The sequence below is a fragment of the Hippocampus zosterae genome, chromosome 8, assembly GCF_025434085.1.
Source record: "Hippocampus zosterae strain Florida chromosome 8, ASM2543408v3, whole genome shotgun sequence".
In the NCBI taxonomy this organism is placed as follows: Eukaryota; Metazoa; Chordata; class Actinopteri; order Syngnathiformes; family Syngnathidae; genus Hippocampus; species Hippocampus zosterae.
The window spans coordinates 16,122,000-16,142,608 of record NC_067458.1 but is presented as its reverse complement, the minus strand read 5'-3'; the positions used below and the strand labels follow the sequence as shown (position 1 = coordinate 16,142,608).

At 43.9% G+C, this 20,609-nt stretch overlaps 2 protein-coding genes across 3 annotated transcripts; one reads left to right on the top strand and one right to left on the bottom strand.

Annotated features, from left to right (window-relative positions):
* The first annotated feature begins 264 nt into the window (after window positions 1-264).
* Window positions 265-8,868, top strand: dnttip2 (deoxynucleotidyltransferase, terminal, interacting protein 2). The gene is made up of 7 exons (XM_052072813.1): window positions 265-518; window positions 1,812-3,904; window positions 5,015-5,153; window positions 5,717-5,812; window positions 6,696-6,860; window positions 6,942-7,051; window positions 8,143-8,868. Exons 1-7 carry the CDS (start codon window positions 444-446, stop codon window positions 8,252-8,254), a joined length of 2,790 nt encoding a protein of 929 aa, XP_051928773.1. The 5' UTR covers window positions 265-443; the 3' UTR covers window positions 8,255-8,868.
* Window positions 3,708-20,224, bottom strand: spata6 (spermatogenesis associated 6). Of its 2 annotated transcripts, XM_052072883.1 has the most exons (12): window positions 20,087-20,224; window positions 19,908-19,956; window positions 19,739-19,780; window positions 19,532-19,659; window positions 18,285-18,356; window positions 16,093-16,419; window positions 14,943-15,039; window positions 13,916-13,956; window positions 13,497-13,654; window positions 10,170-10,343; window positions 5,684-5,793; window positions 3,708-3,902 (listed from the first exon to the last, which is right to left on the bottom strand). In XM_052072883.1, the coding sequence occupies exons 1-10, from the start codon at window positions 20,165-20,167 to the stop codon at window positions 10,244-10,246; spliced, it is 1,095 nt and encodes a 364-aa protein (XP_051928843.1). In that variant the 5' UTR covers window positions 20,168-20,224; the 3' UTR covers window positions 3,708-3,902; window positions 5,684-5,793; window positions 10,170-10,243. The 2 variants fall into 2 exon arrangements, with proteins under 2 accessions (XP_051928843.1, XP_051928842.1); XM_052072882.1 differs by lacking the exon at window positions 5,684-5,793.
* Between the last annotated feature and the right edge of the window lie 385 nt (window positions 20,225-20,609).

Here is a 20,609-nt window from a genome sequence, read left to right as displayed (position 1 = left end):
TTAAATATTTCAAATTAGTGCTGATTATATTAATGGGAGAGCAACACCCATTTTTCGTTCTTTTAGTTGAAAGTCCACCTTTTATTCAATGATATTTTTGGGGAAAGGGTCGGGGCTTGAAATTAAAAAAAAAATCAACGTAATTTGACGTACACTGACGACGTAGGGGTACACTCGCCTGATATAAATGTTCTCTGCGACTGACTATTCAGTGTAGTTTAGATTCAGAGTGTTCAGGATAATCGGTCTTGAAAATGGATGGTTGAATGTAACTCGATGTCGATTATTGACGGATTATACCGATTCGTGTCCCACTTATATTGACTGATTTCCAACGAACAGGGGTCCACCGTATTTTAAAAGCATTTGCTCACGCCAGTCTCATTCTTCCCTATCGATTGCTTTCGTCTGGTTTCCCAAGCGGAAGTGACAGTTGATCCAAGATGGTGGCCACCAGAAGCGGAGCTCGAGGGTGCTCTCCAACTAAAACTAAGCTCGAGCAGGCCTCAGACGTGCAGGTAAATGTACCTACAAGCTTCTACGAGCATCGTACACACATTTTGTTTGCGAGCGAAATATTTTAAGCGTTCGGCGTGTTTTTTGATCGGCTGCTGCGTGTAGATGTTCCAACTCACGTGGTCCACTGCTAGCGTTCGCTCATAAACTTCAGAGAGTTCTGTGTTATATACTGTTTTTAATTTTGTTTTCTACACTGACATTGTTATATACGGACAATAGTAAAGTAAAAATTACAGTTTGTAATCAAACAAGGGTATGAATTATTTTTTAAATATGGGATTGATTCATTTGTGCCCAATATCGACTGCCATCACGAGGACGAATCCTAATCAACTGATCGAAAATAACACGAAATAACACTACCTTTAAAAAAATCTATGAAGAATTAATTACCCTCTAAAGTCAGTATACCTCGTGGCATTTCCCTCCTGCACTTGGCTGCAAAATTCACAGTGCACAAAGACAACCATCATACATGTTTTTGGAATGTTTGAGGAAACCCGTCAAGTACAACTTTATTGTTAAATGCGCTGTATGTGCAACAAACGGCACAGATGAAATTTCTTCCCTCTCAACCAGACAACAAGAGGAGCCGCTGCGGGTGCTTGTGCCACCATCAAAAGAACAGTGAACATAAAATGACAAAATAATACAAGACAACACATAAGACACAGACAGCCGTGCAATCTGAACCACTTTTCCTGCATACGCTTTGTTGTTTGAAACAGTTATAGATGAAAGAGGAGTGAATCAAAGTGTCCTTTTCACCAGTAGATCAAAGATGTCAGGCTGAAAATGTGCATGCGTCTGCTACAAGCTGCAGACTGTCCCAACAGTACCGACCTTTCCGCTGAAAAAAAGCAGAGCTGTAAAAATGCTGCCCATTACAGGCGCAACTCGTCCGGCTGTCCAGCAACGACAGTCAAATGGCGCCGACATTCCTCCCAGTCAAAATCAGTGCTGGTACACGTGTGCTGCCGAGAAGGCGCAGCCACCAAGCACAGATTCTTCTTCTTTGACGAATGTCGTGGCCAAAAATGATGAAAAAAATCCACATCAGGTCCACACGACGTAACATCACTATTCAACAAAAGACAAAAACAACATATAAAAAAAACAAAAACCGCAAGGCTCTCCAAGAGAACTTGCCGACGCTGCCTACTCGTGCGCCTTCTTGAGGGGGGAAAAAAGCCACCCATTTTACATTTGAAAAAATTATGGCACCAACCAAATGTCACACAAACGCATTGTGTGAAGCTGCAGTCCTGATGTTTTCCTCTTTTGCCTCACAGGCCACTCCATCAAGAGGGCGAAGAACCAGGAGTACGGCCTCACAAACGGAGAACTCAACTCAGCCTGTTCTGGTGGAAACCAGCAAACGGCATGGAGGAGAATCCAGCAACCCGTTGAAAAGATGCTCACGAGCCTCCAGACTCCACAGCCCCGAGCAGCCTTGCACCCCCGTGGGCTCCATCCACGAAGCAGATGTCTCCGACCTGGAGTCGTGCTGCTCTGCCGTCTCCGATGTGGTACTGCCGCCGACGCGCAGAAGGGCGGTGTCCCGAGTCGGTCAAGAAGAATCCGAGGTGGAGTCGTGCTCTTCGAAAAATGTCCGAAGCTCGAAGCGGAGAGCTCCCAACAAGAAGGTGGAATCCAGTAGCTCTGTTGTGTCTGACAGTGACCCTCCAGCAACACGTAGCAGAAGAAGCAAAAGACTTGGCGTCACCTTGAATTATGCCGAAGAAGTGTCTGAGGCGGACACTAGCTCTTCTTTTGTGTCTGTGCACAAAACAGTCAGAAACACAAGGAGCAGGGCAGCTCCAGACAAGGCTGCAAACGACAAGGAGGACTCCTGCTCTTCACCGCCGATCAAATCCCAAAGAGTGACCCGAAGTCAAAGAAAACGCACCAGATCCTCCCCCAGACCACGACCAGAAGAGTCCGAACTTTCTGAGGCCGAGAGCCTCGCTTCGAACGTCTCGGGAGCTTCGGTTTCTTATTCCTCGATCCGCAAGAGTGCGAGATTAAGAAAAAAGATGAGTCCCATTCCCTTGAACCTGGACGAAACCTCAGAAAGCTCCTCGAATTCCAGAAGACGAAGGACAACTAGACAGACCGTCGGCGAAAAGTCTTGCGATTCCGAGGGCTTCGAATCTGGCTACGAATACGCTATCGGCACGCCGAGCAGGGTGAAAAACCGATCCCCCAGTTCCAAGTCCGCCGAGTCAGACTCTGACCCGACGGACGGCCACTTTGCCCTGGGTAGCGCCTGCAGCAGCCGCACCGGCTCAGGAAGTGCTTGGCGGGTTCAGTCCACACCAATTAAGGATCTGCGCGTTGTCCTGGAGTCCTCTTTGCAAGGAAACGTACCAAGTGATTCTATGCTGGATAGCACGGTGATCGCCGAGGATGCAGACCGTACATTGCTGGCAGAGTTTGAGCAAGTCAACGCGATGTCGGTCGAGGCGGTGGTGAATCAAGTCGGACAAGATGGGGAGGAAGTGCTCGTTGAAGCTGCAGTGGCGACTGCAGGCCAGCAGGGCGAGCCGTCTGCTGAAAAGCTGGAAGGGGACGTCTCGGCAGTGGAAGAGATGGAGGGGGAAATGGGGCCTTCGCCCTCGGGAGCGAGATGCGAGGATGTCGACGCAGACGATGAGGAGGACGAGAACGTGCGAGCAGAGGTGTCGCGCGACGACCACGGGGTTGACTCGGGAACACGGGAGGAAGAGGAGGACATGGAAGTGGAGCAGGTGACACGCCGGGAAGCAATTGCGGAGAGCGGCAAGGAAGAAGAAGGAGACGATATTGGTGAGAGGAAGCCCAAAGAGGCCGTGGCGTCCGTCGATGAACAGGTGACACCTGACCAGTTTCCGCCTGAGGGCACGGAAGCCACTGACAAAACATCAACGAGCAGCCCCGTGGCGAGCAGAGAGGAGGACATGGAAGGGACACGAGGCCTCTCCGGGAAGCCCGAGGAGGCCACGGTGACCGTCGTTGAGCAGACAACGCTGAAGAAATCTCCACTTAAGGACATGAAAGCCACCAAGGCAACTAAAAGAGTCAGCCTCTTGGAAAGCAGTGAGGATGAAGAAGAGGAGGAAGACGAGGAGGAGGACCAAGAAGACGAGGACACAGGAGATAGACCAGGACCCTGCAGGAAGCCCAGAAAGGAGGCGGTGGCGCTGGAGTCTGTCGACGGCCTGTTTATGGTGGACACGAGGGCCGGGCAGGAAGCGGACAAAGATTACTACATGGAGCGCCTCACGCAGGAGAACGTGGTGGGCGCCAAGCAAGAGGAGGAGGACTTTGTGGATGAGGAGGGCGATGAAGACGATGACGACTGCGAGGAAGAGGCGCTTCTCTTGTCGACCAGGAATCCTTTGCTGTGAGTAAAACACAAGACAAAGGGACACTTTATTTGGCACACTCAGTCGTCAGATTTTTGAGATGTTTTCATTTTTGTTTGCTTTTAAGTCTGACCAACAACATTTGTGCAATACAGATTTTACAATGCGTCGCAATTTATAGCTGTCACGGTTTAGAAAAAAAAATCCACCTGTTGCTGAATCTCACCCTTAATCCACAAATCTTCCTAAATATATATGCAATGATAATAAAATTCATAATAAATTTATTTAAAAAATTACAAAGTGTAGCACACTGAATATTATTATTATGTTAACCTGATGCTACAGAAAAAAACAAGGGCAAATTCGGAATAAGTGCAAAAAAAAAATCTAAGGTCACTTTAATCTGATTTTAAAAAAGTATTTGTTGATCAGTGTTTGTGTTGAAAAATATAAAACATTTGCAGCAACTGCTTTTACTTTGGAAAACAATGATCAATACTTTTTGCCTGTTTCGGACCGACCCCATAGCTGAATCAAAAATCTTTTTTTTCTTTCTCAAAGCTGTTTTTGACAAGAGTTATGGATATTAAAAATCCAAAACTCATTGTCAATAACAATCGGCTGAAAAATGGATTATTAACTCATTCACTCCCAAAGACGTTTTTAAACGTCTTTTCAGACTTTGTCCGGAATTGGCTGGTACTGAATGAGTTAAAATAGCTTGTCGCAGTCTTACTCCAGTGAGGGGGAAAAATGGAGCGCTTGAGGTGCTTTAATGCCCTTGCAAGCGGGCAAGGAGAGCCACGGTCGCCAATCCAATTCCAGCTGTTGATTGAACAGCACGAACACGAAATGAACACTCCCACTGAGCTGCGATCGGCCACAACTCACACTCAGAAGCTCGCACGCTAACGGTCTCCTGTTCCTGCCCCGCCTCTTGAAGGCACACACCCGACCCGACTCGCTCTTATCATCAACTTCAGCAGGTTTTAGCCCTTTCCCCTGAGGCAATGTCAACAAGAGGACTCAAAAGTATCTCTTCTCGTATAAATACTTCTCTGGCAACACTTCATCATTTTTCATTGAGCTTGATTAGGAGCGTGTGAAGGAAATTAGCCGTGACGTTCCCTCGCCATTTGTTGCAGGAAAGAGATGTCCACTCGCATCGACCCGGGCATCAATGTGAGACGGCTCGGGGGTTTGTACATCACTTTCGACGGCAGCAAATCAAAGCCGGGCTCCAGTTCGGTGGGGCGGCACAAGGAGAAGAAGGACCAAGATGAGGTCAATAGCACCCGCCGACGTGTTTTCCCGTCCACGATGAATAACGAGCATTATGAAGGTTCCGCACTGTTGAGGGAGTCGATGGCGGCCTAATAGTTTTGTCTCGTCGCTTTTTCTTGCAGTGTGAAAAGTTGTTCTTCACACCGCTTTGTCAAATTCCAACAGTGAATGAGATTTCTTTTGTCGTTCCAACTTGACATCTGTGTTTTGGCATGTAAATGTTTTCATTTGCAGTATTGCCCCTCTCACGGACACGGATGTTTATTTGTTGGGCCCTATTGTGCCCTTTACGGAAGGGCCCCAAGACGCCACAAGATGGCGCCATTGCCCCTTGGGATGGTGTTGAAAAATAGAGTGACGGTCAGGTCGAAGGAAAAAATGGTTCTTGTGGGGGTGTCAATTCTTTCCAGTACCATTTACGGCAGGTCTTTGTCTTTATCGTTAGGATTTTTTTTATCGTGCTTTTAAACATTCCTTTGTGTCCCACAGATTTGCATTGGATATGAAAGGTGCTCTACAGATGATCTCACCATGCCTTGTAACATTGGTGGTCTTGTGCACAGGTGATGAAGAAAAGCGTGATGGGATCGGACTTTGAGAAGAAGGACGCCGTACCACCGTACAGTGAATCCAAACAAGCCTTGAAAAAAAAGCGCAGGGTAAGTCGAGCTATCTTTTTGGAGATTCAATTTGAAAACTGTGTTGTTGTTTTTTTTATGTAGGTAGGGTTTTGTTCTTGCACTCCCGCCATTTTCTTTACATTTTTAATTTGGTACAGAACCTCTACTTACGAAATTAATTGGTTCTGGAAGAAATTTCTCAAGTAGAACATTTTGTAAGTCGAGACGCATTTTTCATGTCGTTCCAACACCCCCCCCCCCCCAAAAAAAAAAGAAATTCTGATGTTACAATTAGATTATTGCACAAGAAATGAGAGTTGTGCAAAATATAAAAAATAAAGAATAATAATGCTGGTCGTTTAACTTTTAACTGAATCCTCATTTGTTTTTTGTTTTTTTTGCCCTCTTTTGTGCATGTTCTCTCTCAGAAGTGTTTTTTGCCTGGCATTTTGTAAAGAATTGCTTTTGTCCACTTTTAACAATCCTTCGAAAAGGTCCAAACATTAGTATAGTGAGCGATCGCCCCACTGGTGAACACTTTTTCTGGGTGATTCGCATTCAAGTAAAACTACCTCATGGCCTGAGGGGCGAATGACGAGGACGCGGATGTCTATCTACACACAAAGACGCATTCGGTAGAGGTTCCTCTTAGCCAATGGGATGGCAGGATGATGCTCGGTAATAGCCAATGGCAGAGCAGCTCTAAGTATGTTGCGTTCAGGAAACTCGATGCTGCGAGCACCAGCCGACAATGTATTTTTACCTTTCGTATCTCAAAATTTATTTCGTAACAAGAGGCAATATTTTCCTGTTGAGGCGTTTCGTAATGAACTAGAAAGGAAATGTGGTTCAGTGTGGTTAAGATGGTACCCTGACGGCCTATTCACTCAGTTGTCAAACTTCCTCTTTTCCCCTCTTCCAGTTGGAGCGTGAGAAGACCACAGGAGACGCTTGGTTCAACATGAAAGCTCCTGAGCTCACAAAGGAGCTGACGGGAGACCTGAAACTGTTGAAGATGAGAGGCTCCATGGATCCCAAGAGGTTCTACAAGAAGAACGACCGAGACGGCTTCCCCAAATACTTCCAGGTCAGGGCAACCCCAAATTTGTCATTACCTGTCGGAAAGCACGTGCAGTGTTTTTAAGAGTGTTTCTGTGCCGGCATGCAGGTAGCCACTGTGGAGGACAACCCCATCGACTTCTATCATTCTCGCATTCCCAAGAAGCAGAGAAAGAGAACAATGGTGGAGGAGCTGCTGGCTGATGCAGAGTTCAGGAGGTTAGACAACATTGTGAATGAAGTCAAGTTCGTCTCTTTCCTTCCGTGCTTTGTGCTCGGATTGGGCAGGTGACGCTTCCGCAGAGAGGAGCTAATAAAAAAAAAAAACAACCCAAAAGTGACTTTACCTCCCAAAGAAAGAGACAAACATGAGCGGAATTCTTCTCCCAGTCTTTTGCTAATGACAAGAACGGCGCCAAGTAGAGGGCAAAGGCAGACCAAGTTCTTGACACGAGGTGCGTGCTTCCAAGCCGCTAATATTTGGCAGCGACCGCCTCTCCTCAGAAGGAATGCGCAGAGCGCTGGGGCACTTCCATATTACCTGCGTTGACCTGACGAGTTGTGCAGTATGACGGCTCACGTTCCGCTAAATAATTAACCTTCCAAATGTCAATACATGAAGGCTCGTGTTTCCACAGAAGATATTTTTCCAAGAGGATAGATAGCATTGTCATCTGCCAAGAAAAATAAAATGATTTTTTTTGGAATGTGGAAGTTGATGCAAATTAAGACCAGGGAGGAAGTGTACTGGCAGAAATAAAAAAAAATCACATAAGGGGAAAGAAAAACTCAAATGGTATGATCATTTAATTTTCCAAAAAGCAGAGAGGGGAAAATACTAAACAATACACAATTGATATCCGACAGAGTGGTATGATATTCTTGCTATTTGCTGATAATTACCACCATTTTATATTCAGACAAAAAGACCACAGTCTTTGTCCGCTGTCAAGCAGGACTTTTTCATTTTGTCCAAAAAAAATAAAAAATACACGCTTTTCTTGGGGCAGTATGAAGTTAACAGTCACTTTAGGTACACAATCTACAACAATAAATAAAAGTCATAAAGTAAATCACGGCGTGCACAGTAATGAAGCTATTGTGTTCATTCATATCTCTGACCAAATGATCATCGCCAAGGTGTACTTTTTGACACAGCTTATGTGTGTAATGAAGTGGTTAGGGAGTGAATACTTCATGATTGAAGCATGTTTCACGCCATTAAAAAAAAATCTATACTTGCTACTGTTTTTATTTTCATACCAGAAATCTGACTTGTTTTGTGTACTGATGTTTTGTTCCCTCCGCAGCAACAACAAGAAGAAGTACCAGAAGATTGTGGCCGAGAAAGCCGCCCAGGCATCGGGCAAACACAAGAAACACAACAAATTTCACAAAAAATCAAAGAAAGGCGCAAAGTAAGCGTGAATTGTGAGACAAGGAAGGACTTTGTACACAAGGAAAATTATGTGATCAGAATGAACTTGTTAACAAACGGGGATTTTATTTTCCACGTGTAGAACTGCGCAGCAATTCTTGTTTACAAATAAAACTGCAACATTGAGTTACCCTCACCGATGTTTCAGTTTTGGTACACATTGAAACAAATTTATGTAAACTTGAAATGCTTCAATGTATATCTTGAAGAATAGTTTTTTTGTATGTATGTACTGGAACAGAAATAATGACTAATCAAGGTCTTTGTTCATTATTTATACTGTACATGTCGCTGGATTTTTCAATCCAAAGTATTGTGGTGGTTGCCATGCAATGTAAATTGTCATGATTAGCAAGACATTTTAAAGTCAGCAAAAATGTTGGAAACCTTTTTTTTTCTAAATCGATGTTCACATGTGCAGAACTTTTCTTTCATAATCATTTTACTTTTCAGCCTCAGAAAAATCATTGTGACGCTTTAAATGCTGGATTTGTTTTTCCCCATTTCATTGTATGATGTGAACACGATTAAAAAGGTTCCCCGCATGATCACACGTCAACTATACTGCATTAAAGCGAAAATAAATGTCATAACCGTCTTCCTTGACCAATTTTGAAAATGCTGAAACATTTTTCGAAGAACACATTTCTTGACTAGTGGACATGACTATTTAGTTCTAATCATGCGTCAACGATGCCAAGTGTTCAGTTTTCACATGCAGCAGGCTCAGAGTCACGGAAACGCCCATTGTCCCATTACTTTTGCTCCATTAAAAAGTGGGTGATGCAGATGGAAACTGCTGCAATTCTTTCAGCTGTCACCTGATTTGGATGGAAATACTTCACATCAGGGCGGCCTGGTATCGCCTAATTCGTGTGTCGGCCTCCGAAAGGCAGTCGTTTTTCGACGAAAAAAACGACCATGTATAGTAGGGCGATTTAACCCCCCCCAAAAAACTACCATGTATAGTAAGGCGTTTTTCGACGAAAAAAACGACCATGCATAGTAAGGCGATTTTACCCGAAAAAAACGACCATGTATAGTAAGGCGTTTTTCGACGAAAAAAACGACCATGCATAGTAAGGCGATTTTACCCGAAAAAAACGACCATGTATAGTAAGGCGTTTTTCGACGAAAAAAACGACCATGTATAGTAAGGCGATTTTCGACGAAAAAAACGACCATGTATAGTAAGGCGTTTTTCGACGAAAAAAACGACCATGTATAGTAAGGTGTTTTTCGACGAAAAAAACGACCATGTATAGTAGGGCATTTTTAGCCGAAAAAAACGGCTCTGGGGGGAGTGTGCCGGCTCTCATCTTTCACTTCAAAGAGCCGATTCTTTGTACCAGCTCGTTCGCGACCGACACATCACTACTACCCAAAAACAGCTAGGACAGGGTCCAGTATGCCCTGACACCCTTGTGAGGATAAGCGGATCAGAAAATAGATGGATGGATGGATATTTCACATCAAAGCTGAAAGGTCTAATTGAAGCACATCTTGTTTATGTAAAATCTTTTGTGGTCGTGTTTCAAGCCAAAAACAATACTGTAGACGTATTTATGGACTTTATTTATGGACCTGACGATACCTTGAATAAAGATGTATTTTAGGATTACTAATGTTCCTTTTGTGGGCTTTGTCTACCTCGTGCTCTGAAATCGTATATCTTTCGTGCACATAGCGTAATGGCGCTGCTTCTTTTTTTCCAAGATGATTTTATACGTAACTTAAAAAAAAACAAAAAAAAACGTCTGTTCACCTTTGAATACAGTATCACCATGCAGCGACGTCTTTGTCGGGCGGGGTGAGCGAAGACCAAAAAGGCCCAGCAGGTGTTTGAAACATGGCTTGCTATCAAACAAATGACTGGTAAATAGCTTCTGCGAGACTCACCGCACCAATGTTGGTCAGCGTGTACTTTCAACGCTAACGTGATGCCTATTCAGTTCACTCCGTTTGCGTCCAGGTCAGTCGATGTCAAAGGGGACTCTGTGTGTCAGAAGAATCTTCTGGACTCTGCTGTGGATCTGCTCCCAGTATGATGGACTGGGATCATTGGCCTGCAGCCTGGGAAGGCCAAACAAAGGAAACAAATTGAGTTGGAAACATTTGGCAAAACCGAAACAAAAATAGTCACGAAAAGAGCGTATATGATGAAATCCAGTACAAAAACTATTGATATATTTCAGCTGAGCTTCCCATCTTTGAAAAGGCATTTTGTGTTGAATTGCATGACGTGATACAAGTAACTAATACAGTTGAAAGCAATTCTGCTGAGTTAAATAAAGAATAAAATAAAAGTCCGTCCATATATAATATTTTTGGGGGAGAAGACGAAGTGTTGTAGATTTGAAGCCCGCATCACTCTGACAATTTTACTTTTGTCCACTAAGCGGCGCTGCAGCCCCACGTGAGTCAATACAAATACAACTCCGACTGCTCCTCAACTTCCTTGCAATCGAGGGGGTCGAGTTTTTCCATCCAACCTTGAAGACAAATCATTTCGAAATACCGCACAACATTACAAACCGATGAGATACACTAAAAGCTGGATGAAATGTTTTTTTTTTTTTTTTGCTTTACGGAGCTATCCCTCCAGAGGTATTGTGTATAATTGTAGCCAACTGCATTTTAAAGTGCTTCACAATAGTGAAAGCTCTTTTGTTCCCCCGCAATTAAGTTTCAATCATTTATAAATGACGTATACAATATGTTACTGATATTTTTATTATATTCTCCGAATGATATTAAGGAATGAATTCTTTAGTACAATAAATAAATCACGTTAGTGTAAAGTACATGTAGAAAGTATTTGACTTTTTTTTTAAACGTCATTGTTTACAGTAAATCAGTAAACCAAATATGTAGCCCTTTTTTCTCTGCTCTTTTTTTCAGATTCAAGAATGGTGAAATAACCACTACTCCACCATGCCATGAAATATTTCATATGCAGTCGAAATCAAGTCTGAAAGTCAGAAAGGAGAAGCAAGGACAGACATGAGATGTCGGAGCTTTGGGTGTCATCACAAAATGAAACGCGAGTGAAGTCGCGGGCCGTGACCTTCTCCTCGCTGCTCTAATCTGACACACTGCAACTCTTGTGGCGTTTTCAATTGCCAAAAAACAATTGTTCATTTCCTGCAACGGACTCGGCGGTGAGATTGTCTATTGATTTTAATGTTTGCTTATGAGCTGAGTTTGGAGCAGAGACGTTCTGGCGGTGTGAGAGGAGACGACGGCAATCCAACATGGGCGTCGGCCGCGAGATTGACTGGCAGCTGGCGTGATGGATGACAAGGTCTCTTGTCAACGTATTAGTCAGCGTCGGGTCAAAGTTATCAAGAGTGAGGCAGCCACACAAATCAATAAACTTTTCCTCTTTGTTTTCCCTCCTCGGCTCCCGGTAATGAACAAACATGACGGGACATCAGCGCCTCTAATTTAGCGCACACACCCACACACACATGCGGCCACCAGCTCACGGGATTGCCAAGTAGCTGTTCTATATCCCATCATTGGGACAACAGGCAGGCGCCTCTTTGTCTGTAAAGATCCTGCGAGTAAACAACAAGCGTGTATTTCTTTACACAGATACACTGGGTGGAATTCATCATGGCAAACGTGACAAGAGAAGGATTAAGTTCCCATCGCCTGCTCGGGCAGGAATGTGAAGAAAATTAACAGGGATCTTTATGCGGAAAAGTTTCTGAGTTGAAGGCTGTCGCCGAAATGTATTCGTGGAACAGTGCATGTGATAAAGTTGGAAAAAAAAATGTACATTCCCAGAGGCGTTAATGTGACTGTGAAAAGCTTGGCATGCCTGTTTTTTGCAGTGTGGGAGGTCGCCGGAGTAGCTACAAAAAAAGCCACACAAGAACGAGAAGAACATGCAAACAGGTTAGCCTGATTGCGATCAGATATCAAGTGTACGGATCTGTCAAGACAACTCAGGGTCACCAGTTTGCGGTCAACCTGAACGTTTACTTGTTTCTGGGGGCGCTGTGACGGGGAAAAGTGCACTTACAGTACATGACAGCAGCTTCGTACAAATTACAATAGAAATGGCCGGAGGGTGTTTGAAAAATTGAAGAAATTATAATTTTTTTTTAAATCCTCAAGTAGAGCCATTATTTTACTGCGAAAACTATCACACAAGTACATGCGAAATTACCCATGGGTTGTGGGAAAGGTGTACTTTCATTCCAGTAAGATAGGTAATGTCTAAGGCAGTGGTTCTTAACCTTGTTAGTTTGTTTGCAGTTCATCGAACCCTTCATCAGTGGAAAAAAAAATAAAATATATATATATATATATATATATATTCAACACATAAAAAACACATTTATAAAAAACTGTAAAAAAAGTACATGAAATTTCAAGACACAAGTATAAGTTATTTTTAAATTGTGCGCAAAATGAACCGTGCATGACGCACTGTCGCGACCGTCACACGTTGACGACTTAGCGAACTAAATTTTCCGCAGCACCGATTGGACAAGCAATGTCATGTGATAATCTGCAGCCAGCGTGCAGTGTGGGCGTGTCATAACTACTTGACATGTTGAGTCGGGTGTGTCTTAACCTCCATGGCAGAAGCTCCGGAGAACCCCTGAGGCTGATTCACAGAATCCACTAGAATTCGATCGAACCCAAGTAAAGAACCACTGCTCTAAGGTTACACTTTTATATTTGATAACGTCATTTTCACTGCTTACCAATAATCCTGACTTACTCACAAGTGGATTTGTTCGAAAACTGGTCGGGGGTGAGCAACAAGGAAATGGCCATTGATAAAACAAACAAGCATGTCTTAGCCGATGTCGTGTTATGTACAAAAGTGGGTTCTTCAGACGGCAATAAAGTACAAATCTTTCTTGGCTTTGGAAACACTTTGTAAACATTTGTGATGAATGGTGCAGATCTGGGACATTCTTCCGTTCTTTGGTTTTGGTGAGATCTCGTGTGATGATGCGAGAGGGTTTCGTGTGTCATACCAGGAAGCAATGACGGCTCCGACAAAGACTTGGGGGTTGACAACCAAAACTGTGAGCAGGGTCAGTCAAAAGTAGCGGCTTTCCCCACATAAAGATTTTGGCTCGTAAATATTGATGACGTTAAGATTGTCAGCCCGTTTCGTACCGTTATTTTGACAATTATTGTCGACAGCCTGATTTTCTTCATGCGAAATTAGCATTGTGAGTGCGTGAGGCGTTCTTTCACCTTTCCCTGAGGGAGTGCTTGGTAGTCACGGGGCCTCTCCTCTTTGACACGGCGGAGCCTCGATGAGGACTTTGGCTCAGCTCATCACATCTGAATGGCCGCCCGGGAGACGACCACGCGCGAACTGACCGCATCTGCATGGGTTTAATGAGTTGGAACTGAAAAAAAAAAAAAAAAAGGTTGTCGCCTGAGGGTTTATTTATTTCGCACATGTTTGAAGTAGGGAGACATGCAGAGAGAAGGAAACGCAGAGTTCAACTATTTAAAAACTGAATTTAAAAATGGGGGATTCATTGCCCGGGGGGGGGGGGGGGGGGGTTGAAGTGAAGTTTGAATTGATCTCAATGTTTGTTGATGGCGTTACACTTTGAAAAGGGTTGTTATTTTAAATAGAATGCAATGTTGTAATCAAGACTTACTCTGGATGCTCTCGGTCCGTAGCGAGTGTCGAGGAGAAAATCTGCAAAGACAATGAGAGCGCTGGGCTTTCAAAAAATACACAAAAAGATACATTTCAAAAGGACAACAATCAACAAACATTTCAAAGTCTTGCTGATTTGCGAGCGCGTACTTGAAATGAAAGACGGCTTCTTCAGTCAATGAAGTCGACATTTATTGATTGATTTTTGCTGTCATCATGATTCAGCAACATTCTTCTTTTGACATTCATCGTTAAATCATTTTCACCTCGGGAAGACTGCAATTTTGGGGAAAATAAAAAAAACCTGCATCATTTTGTTTGGGAGGATTTTTTAAATTTTCTTTTCTGATTTATATTTTATTTATTTATAGAGAGGGGCAGTGTGTGCAGTGGTTCGCGCGTCAACCTCGCAGTGCAGAGATACCGGATTTAATTCCAGCTGTGGACTCCCAGTGTGGAGTTTGAAAGTTCTGCTGGGGCCTGTGTGGGTTTTCTCTGGGTACTCCGGTTTCCTCCCACATTCCAAAAACCTGCATGGCAGCTGAGTGAACACTCTTAATTGTCCCTAGGTGTGAATGTGAGCGTGGATGGTTTTTCGTCTCTGTGTGCCCTGCGATTGGCTGACGACCGGTTCAGGGTGTCCCTCGCCTACTGCCCGAAGACAGCTGGGATAGGCTCCAGCACCCCCCGCGACCCTTGTGAGGAAAAGCCGATCGGTAAATGAAAGAATGAATTTATTTCTACAGAGTGCTGATAAATTCAGTGTTTAAGAAATCTGTTTCACTTTTATAAAACATGACAAGGGATAAGCGTCAGATTTTTTTTTAACGTTATTGTTGTCATCTGGCTTGCGCCACACTTGTTTGTTAGTTAGTATTTTGTGAAGTTGTCAGAGTGAATCAGTTACGTTAAATTGAACCATGCGAGTAAACGAGTTTCATATGAATTCATGGTTCCTTTTCTTTCGCGGAAACCCGAGACCAAAACATTTTCTGTACGTTTCAAGTTTGCTTTGTGTCGCCTACCCAAGTCGTCATTCGAGAGGTTGACTGTGTGGCAGCAGTGCGCGTAACTCTGTGGCGGAGGCGAGTAGGCATCCATCTGACTACTACGCGTCGGAACCTGTCAGCACACAACAACAGATCATCATCACATTGACACGTTTATTCTCCGACACGTCGGAATCAAGCAACAAGGTTTTTAAGCAAACAGGACTACTCTTAAAACGAATATGGCCTCCTGTTGGAGCCACTTCATTAGGTATCTATTCGCTAATTGCAATTTGACTCTCAATTACCCGGGGTTAATTGTCCAGGGGGGTGGGCTGCCTCGGGCAAAAGCAGAGCAATGGCAGTGTTATTCGGGTAAATTCCGTTCACCGGATTGCAGTGCTTAATTCCTCCCTTTAAAAAGAGAGCGCTCGGGGATTTTGACAGCTCGTACATCGGGATTAAGAGTGGATGTCAAAGTGAAGAGGCGGGAATAGCGCAAGGAAAAGGAGGGACAACATGTCCTCCGCGGCCTTCGGAAAATCTCTGGCCTTGATATGCAAATCCCCTGCAGCAGTGATACCCCCCCCACCTCCACCCCCACACAAAATCAAACGTTCACAAATAACCGCACCCTCTTAACCTCGGCAGCTCTTTCGAATCCCTCAGTGAAACGCTGCCGGCGACGTCACAATCCATTAACGGCTCAGGTGCGGAGATTAACGCTGCCCTATTATTATGACGTCCACTTAATCCTCCTGCTATATTAATCATGTTCACATTTGTAAGCTCCCCAAGAGGCAAGAACTACGCTCACTAGCCACATCGCTATGTGCGCCCGCACACTGAATGAAATTCAACACACGAGCTGTATGGAAACATAAAAAAAGCACATTTGTTTTCAAAGAAAATAAATCCGAGTTTTGATTGACATTCTCAGAGAGGTGGCCATTCAGTTTCGGATTACAAAAACATGAAGGCCATATTTTTGGTGGCTCCTTGGTGCCATCAGAGGGGTCAGTCCCTCTTTTCTCCTCGCGTGCCATTCGGGTACCACTTTTGAACCCTTTCAGGGACAGCAGCTACTACAGTGGACATCTTATCGTGTTATCAGATTCCAGGGTGGCTGAAAGGGTTCAACTCAGCTATACATCATTTTATGACGGGAGAATGTGCGAGTACCAACCAGGAATGGAGGGAGGCTCTCCGTCTCCTTCCTGAAGTGGTGCGGTCCAAGCTGCAGGTGTCGAAGCCTTTGCTCAGCATCCAGGGAGAGCTGGCACATTTTTCGGTGGGTGTAAGGCGACAGCGCCCGCGTCGCGGAGGCAACAGTGGGCCGCTGGTAGCCCGGTTCCTGACAAACGGCGTGTTTTGGTGGCTTTTTTTTTGCCTCGCAGGAAATTTGGCTGCACGGGGGCGGCGAGGGGGAGCGTCTGAATGCGGACCGTCCTTCGTAGCTTGAAGACAGCCTTGCCCACGTCGAAGATGGCCTCCCTCCGGCGAGGCCGCGCATCTGCGAGGACAAAAATACAACAGCAAGTTGAAGGCAGGGATGGCAAACTTCAATGACGTAGGGCGCCACAATTTTGCATAAGTGCTACTGGGGGGCCACATAGGACAGTGAGATGCATGACAAAATGCTATCGTCACCGGGGGCGGATGACTGATTAGCACATCTGCCTGACAGTGAAGACGTTGTGGGCTGGAATGCGGACTTTAGGAATTTACATGTTTTCCGCATGGGATGTCTCCGGGTACTTCGGTTGCCTCCCGCATTCCAAAAAAACATGCACGGGACTTGCTCCACAATAGTCAACATTTTGTCCAACAAAAATAAATTGAGGGCCACTCCGAGTGTGGGCCGGCGGGCCACCAGTTGTCCTTCCCTGCTGGAAAGGGTCTACAAGTATCCCCAAAGGTGAAACAAAGGAGTTGTCTCCCGTTACCGGCACACGAGCTCAAACATTCCGCTTTACAACAACCACTGAAGTATCGCAACAACTCTAATGGCCTCGAAGATCATCCTCCCCTTCCTGTCGGTAATGGCATCTTGGGATAAATAAGATTAGATGAAATGTTTATTCTGGTCTAATACAATAAAACTAAAGCATTTATGGAGCCAAATTGCTATTTAGGGAAATCTCATCACGCTAAAACTATTTTTAAGAGAAGCCGAACGAATGAACGTTTCATTACAGCTTGATTGAACGGGATCAAGAAAAATAGGCTCATCCTATTTCGTCGACAACCTCTTTCTGCTGCTGCTGCTGCTGGACAGTCTTGCTGTTACTTGACTGTTTGACCTTGGGCGTGAATCAAACCGTCAAAGAGAACATTTAATCAACCTTTCATAAAAATCGGAACGGTTCTTGTCTCTCATGTAATGTAATGCGATTACGTAACAGCAATAGAAACAGAGCAGTCGAATGCAGTGCAGTTCCAAATGTTAAGAACGATGTTGTTCAAATGCATACTAATCAAAACATCGGAAAGACAACATTGTCTTTCCAAATGTTGCTTTTCTTTTTTCATTGCAGCTTTAGTTTTGGCTCTCATTCGATTGTGAAAGTCGACCGAAAATTGTGCCTAAATGTTTCTTCTCACAAAATCCATTTTACGATACTTGTCGCCATTCGTGTCACTGGATGAGCTGGAGCCTATCCCCTGCTAACTTTAAGGTGAGAGGCGGAATACACTCCAGATTGGTCGCCAGACGATTGCTAGCCATGTATATACACTATATAAACATTAGAGCAATGGTTCTGAATTCGGGTTTGATCGAACCGCAGGGGTTCGGTGAGTCGGTCTCAGGGGTTCGACGGAGCCTCTGCCATGGAGGGTAAGACTAACGCGACTCAACATGTTAATTAGTTATGACACACCCACTTGGCCATCACTGGCTGCAGATGATCACATGACATTGCTTGTCCAATCGGTGCTGTGGGAAATTTAGTTTGCTTGGTAGTCAACGTGTGACTGTTGTGATAGTATGTCGTACAATTAACTCATTCACTCCCAAAGACGTTTTTAAACGTCTTTTCAGAGTTGGTCTAGAATTGGCTGGTACTGAATGAGTTCATAATAAAAAAGTAGTTATTGCTTTAAATTTTATTTACATTTTTCTGTTTTTAATAAATGAGTTTTTTTAACATCTTGAATTTGTAAAGAAAAAAAAAAATATATATATATATATATATATATATATATATATTGATTTTTCACTCATGAAGGGTTCGGTAAATATGAATATTAACTGGTTGGGTTCGGTACCTCTAAAAAGGTTAAGAACCACTGCATTAGAGCATTCACCCCGAGATGTGCTAACCAGTATCCGTAAACAATCTCCCCGGTTTAACTAGCAGCAGTCGGGACACTTACAGGGGAGGCGTCCATCCCATCACTCTCCTCGATGAACGACGTCACTGAAAACTCCACAGTGGGAAATGCACCCTGGAGACACAAGACAAGTGACATCTTGAGAAAGAGGGAGACGATGAAGACGACAAAAGAAAGACACACAAAGCCTGGGAGGCCAATTTATATCCGCAGTTGTTACGTCTACGGCCTGTTTTGAGTGGTACAAATTGCAGAACGGAGCGCGGGTCCAGTGATGTTTCAAAAATACGGCTTCATGGAGGAAGACAGTCGAAGACAAATGTGCATGAGGGTAACTGCGGGAGGGAGCGCAGCTTGAAAACATTTTAACATGAGCGTCTTTAGGGAGAGTGATGAGGATAGTTTAGGAAAACGATAGTTTTCAATGAAAAGTGGTGGAGCAGTCTATTCAACAGAGAATTCAAGGTGGCCACATCATTAGAAGATGATCTATTCAGATCTAAATGGCCAAAAGGATTGGGACACCTTCAGGCAGTGAAAATGGGAGAAAAAGAAGAGCTTCCTTGTCGCAATTGTGACAGATAATAATCTCCGGGGAAGAGTTTTTTCAAGACGTTGCAATGCGTCTGTGGGAATCTTTGCCAATTCTCCAAGAGGAACATGAGTGGGGTCAAAGACCACCTCACTCCTTTGGATCATCTTAAACGTGTCCGATTTTCAACAGGTAAACTCACTCACACAAAGCTTTATTGAATAATCTTTCTGAGCACTGGAAATAGAAAAGGAATTTCCCAAAGTCCTTAAAATAGAATCATCCAAATGTCCAAGATGAGGAATCAAGATTCCTACAAATATAACAAATCAAACCCGGATCGATGAATTTATTGAGTAAGAGTTTTTTTCCGATCACATTTGGTCCAGAAAGTGAGGAGTTTCGTAACCTTTTGTGCACCCCGCAGGATTCAAGAAATATTATCACAGACCTGAAAAAACTACAGAAGGTGAATTTATAATAAATGAATACATTAACATTTATGGGTGAGTCTTCAGTGAACTTAACATGCATGCTTTTTGGAATGCGGGAGGAAACCGGAGTACCCGGAGAAAACGCACACAGAGATAGGGAGAATATGCAAACTTCGCACAGCAAGGCCGGAGTCGGAATCGAACCCTGCACCTCCGCACTCTGAAGCCTACGTGCTAACCAGTTGACCACCGTGCCACCCTGGGTAGACATATTTTGAATATTTTAAAAGGACAAAATATAGTGCAGAGGCAGGGCAGCCTACATGAAATCTGGAGGACCGCTCCATCATCAGTGCATCTCTCTGCATGGGGTCTTCAGCCCCGCTCAGACTGGGCCCAGGGTTCAGGAACTCTTTGCTGTTTTGCTTCATCGTGGCAAGGTGATGATCCTCTGACAATGCATAAAAGTCACATATGCATAAACACATTACTTTTTGCACAGGGGAACATAATGCTCTCAAAAAGCTTACCTGGAGACACCGACTGAATCAGCTGAAAAGATGTTGTGTCAGCTAAGAGGAAGAAAAGCACACATTTAGGAGCAGTCGGTGTAGATAGAAGCTAATAGCGTGCATGCTTGCACAGCACCGGATGTAGAATTCGAGAGATGAGGAGGGAAACCTCAAGAGGGCCATTTACCTCTTAGGAGGTCAACGACTGCAGAAGGGTCAACAGCATCGCTGTATGTCTGGTGTAGCACATTGTGTGGCGACAAAGTGAATCAATTCGGTAAACAAGGTTAGACTGACATCCTCTCCCATCAGCTACAGGATAGTATTGGATCAGCAATTTTGTTTATTCACAGTCATGATTCTCACCTTCTCAAAAACCAGCCGCTGGTTAAAGATTAAGGGGAAGCGCGGCGGCAAGCAGGAAGTCTTCCTGCACTCGCCCATCATGCAAACTCGAAAGTAAATGTCTCCTGTCTTAGGCAGTCGCACCCCATGACATGTGACCTACACATTCATACAAATGGACATTAGCATCTAATTTTCTCATACATGTACGCAATGGTTCAGCTATACATTAAACACAAGAACAATCAAACACAACGAATAATGAGAATCATATAAGATGTATATTTTAGTCGTTAAATTAGATTCACTATCAGTGAAACGATTGTGATAATTCTTTTTAATGATCATGACATTAGAACTAACAAAAACACAAAATTCGAGAATTAAAAAAAATGGAATATTATATTACATTTTTTTATGCATAGAAACTGCATAGGCGTTGCCTTCTGATGTTTACGATATCTGGATTATCAAATACACTATATTACATTTCCCCGGGTTTCACCAGATCCTGTTTATAATGCACTGGGCATGCGCACCACTC

What these genes read in the sequence shown, in the direction of transcription:
- dnttip2 (XM_052072813.1), top strand. Translation starts at nt 444, where the DNA reads ATGGTGGCCACCAGAAGCGGAGCTCGAGGGTGCTCTCCAACTAAAACT. An exon ending in AGCAGGCCTCAGACGTGCAG is followed by an intron (nt 519 to 1,811) that starts GTAAATGTACCT and finishes TTTGCCTCACAG; the next exon opens with GCCACTCCATCAAGAGGGCG. An exon ending in AGAAGAAGGACCAAGATGAG is followed by an intron (nt 5,154 to 5,716) that starts GTCAATAGCACC and finishes TCTTGTGCACAG; the next exon opens with GTGATGAAGAAAAGCGTGAT.
- spata6 (XM_052072883.1), bottom strand. Translation starts at nt 20,167, where the DNA reads ATGATGGGCGAGTGCAGGAAGACTTCCTGCTTGCCGCCGCGCTTCCCC. An exon ending in GATTCAGTCGGTGTCTCCAG is followed by an intron (nt 19,660 to 19,738) that starts GTAAGCTTTTTG and finishes ATGCATTGTCAG; the next exon opens with AGGATCATCACCTTGCCACG. An exon ending in AGCGGTCCTCCAGATTTCAT is followed by an intron (nt 18,357 to 19,531) that starts GTAGGCTGCCCT and finishes TTGTGTCTCCAG; the next exon opens with GGTGCATTTCCCACTGTGGA.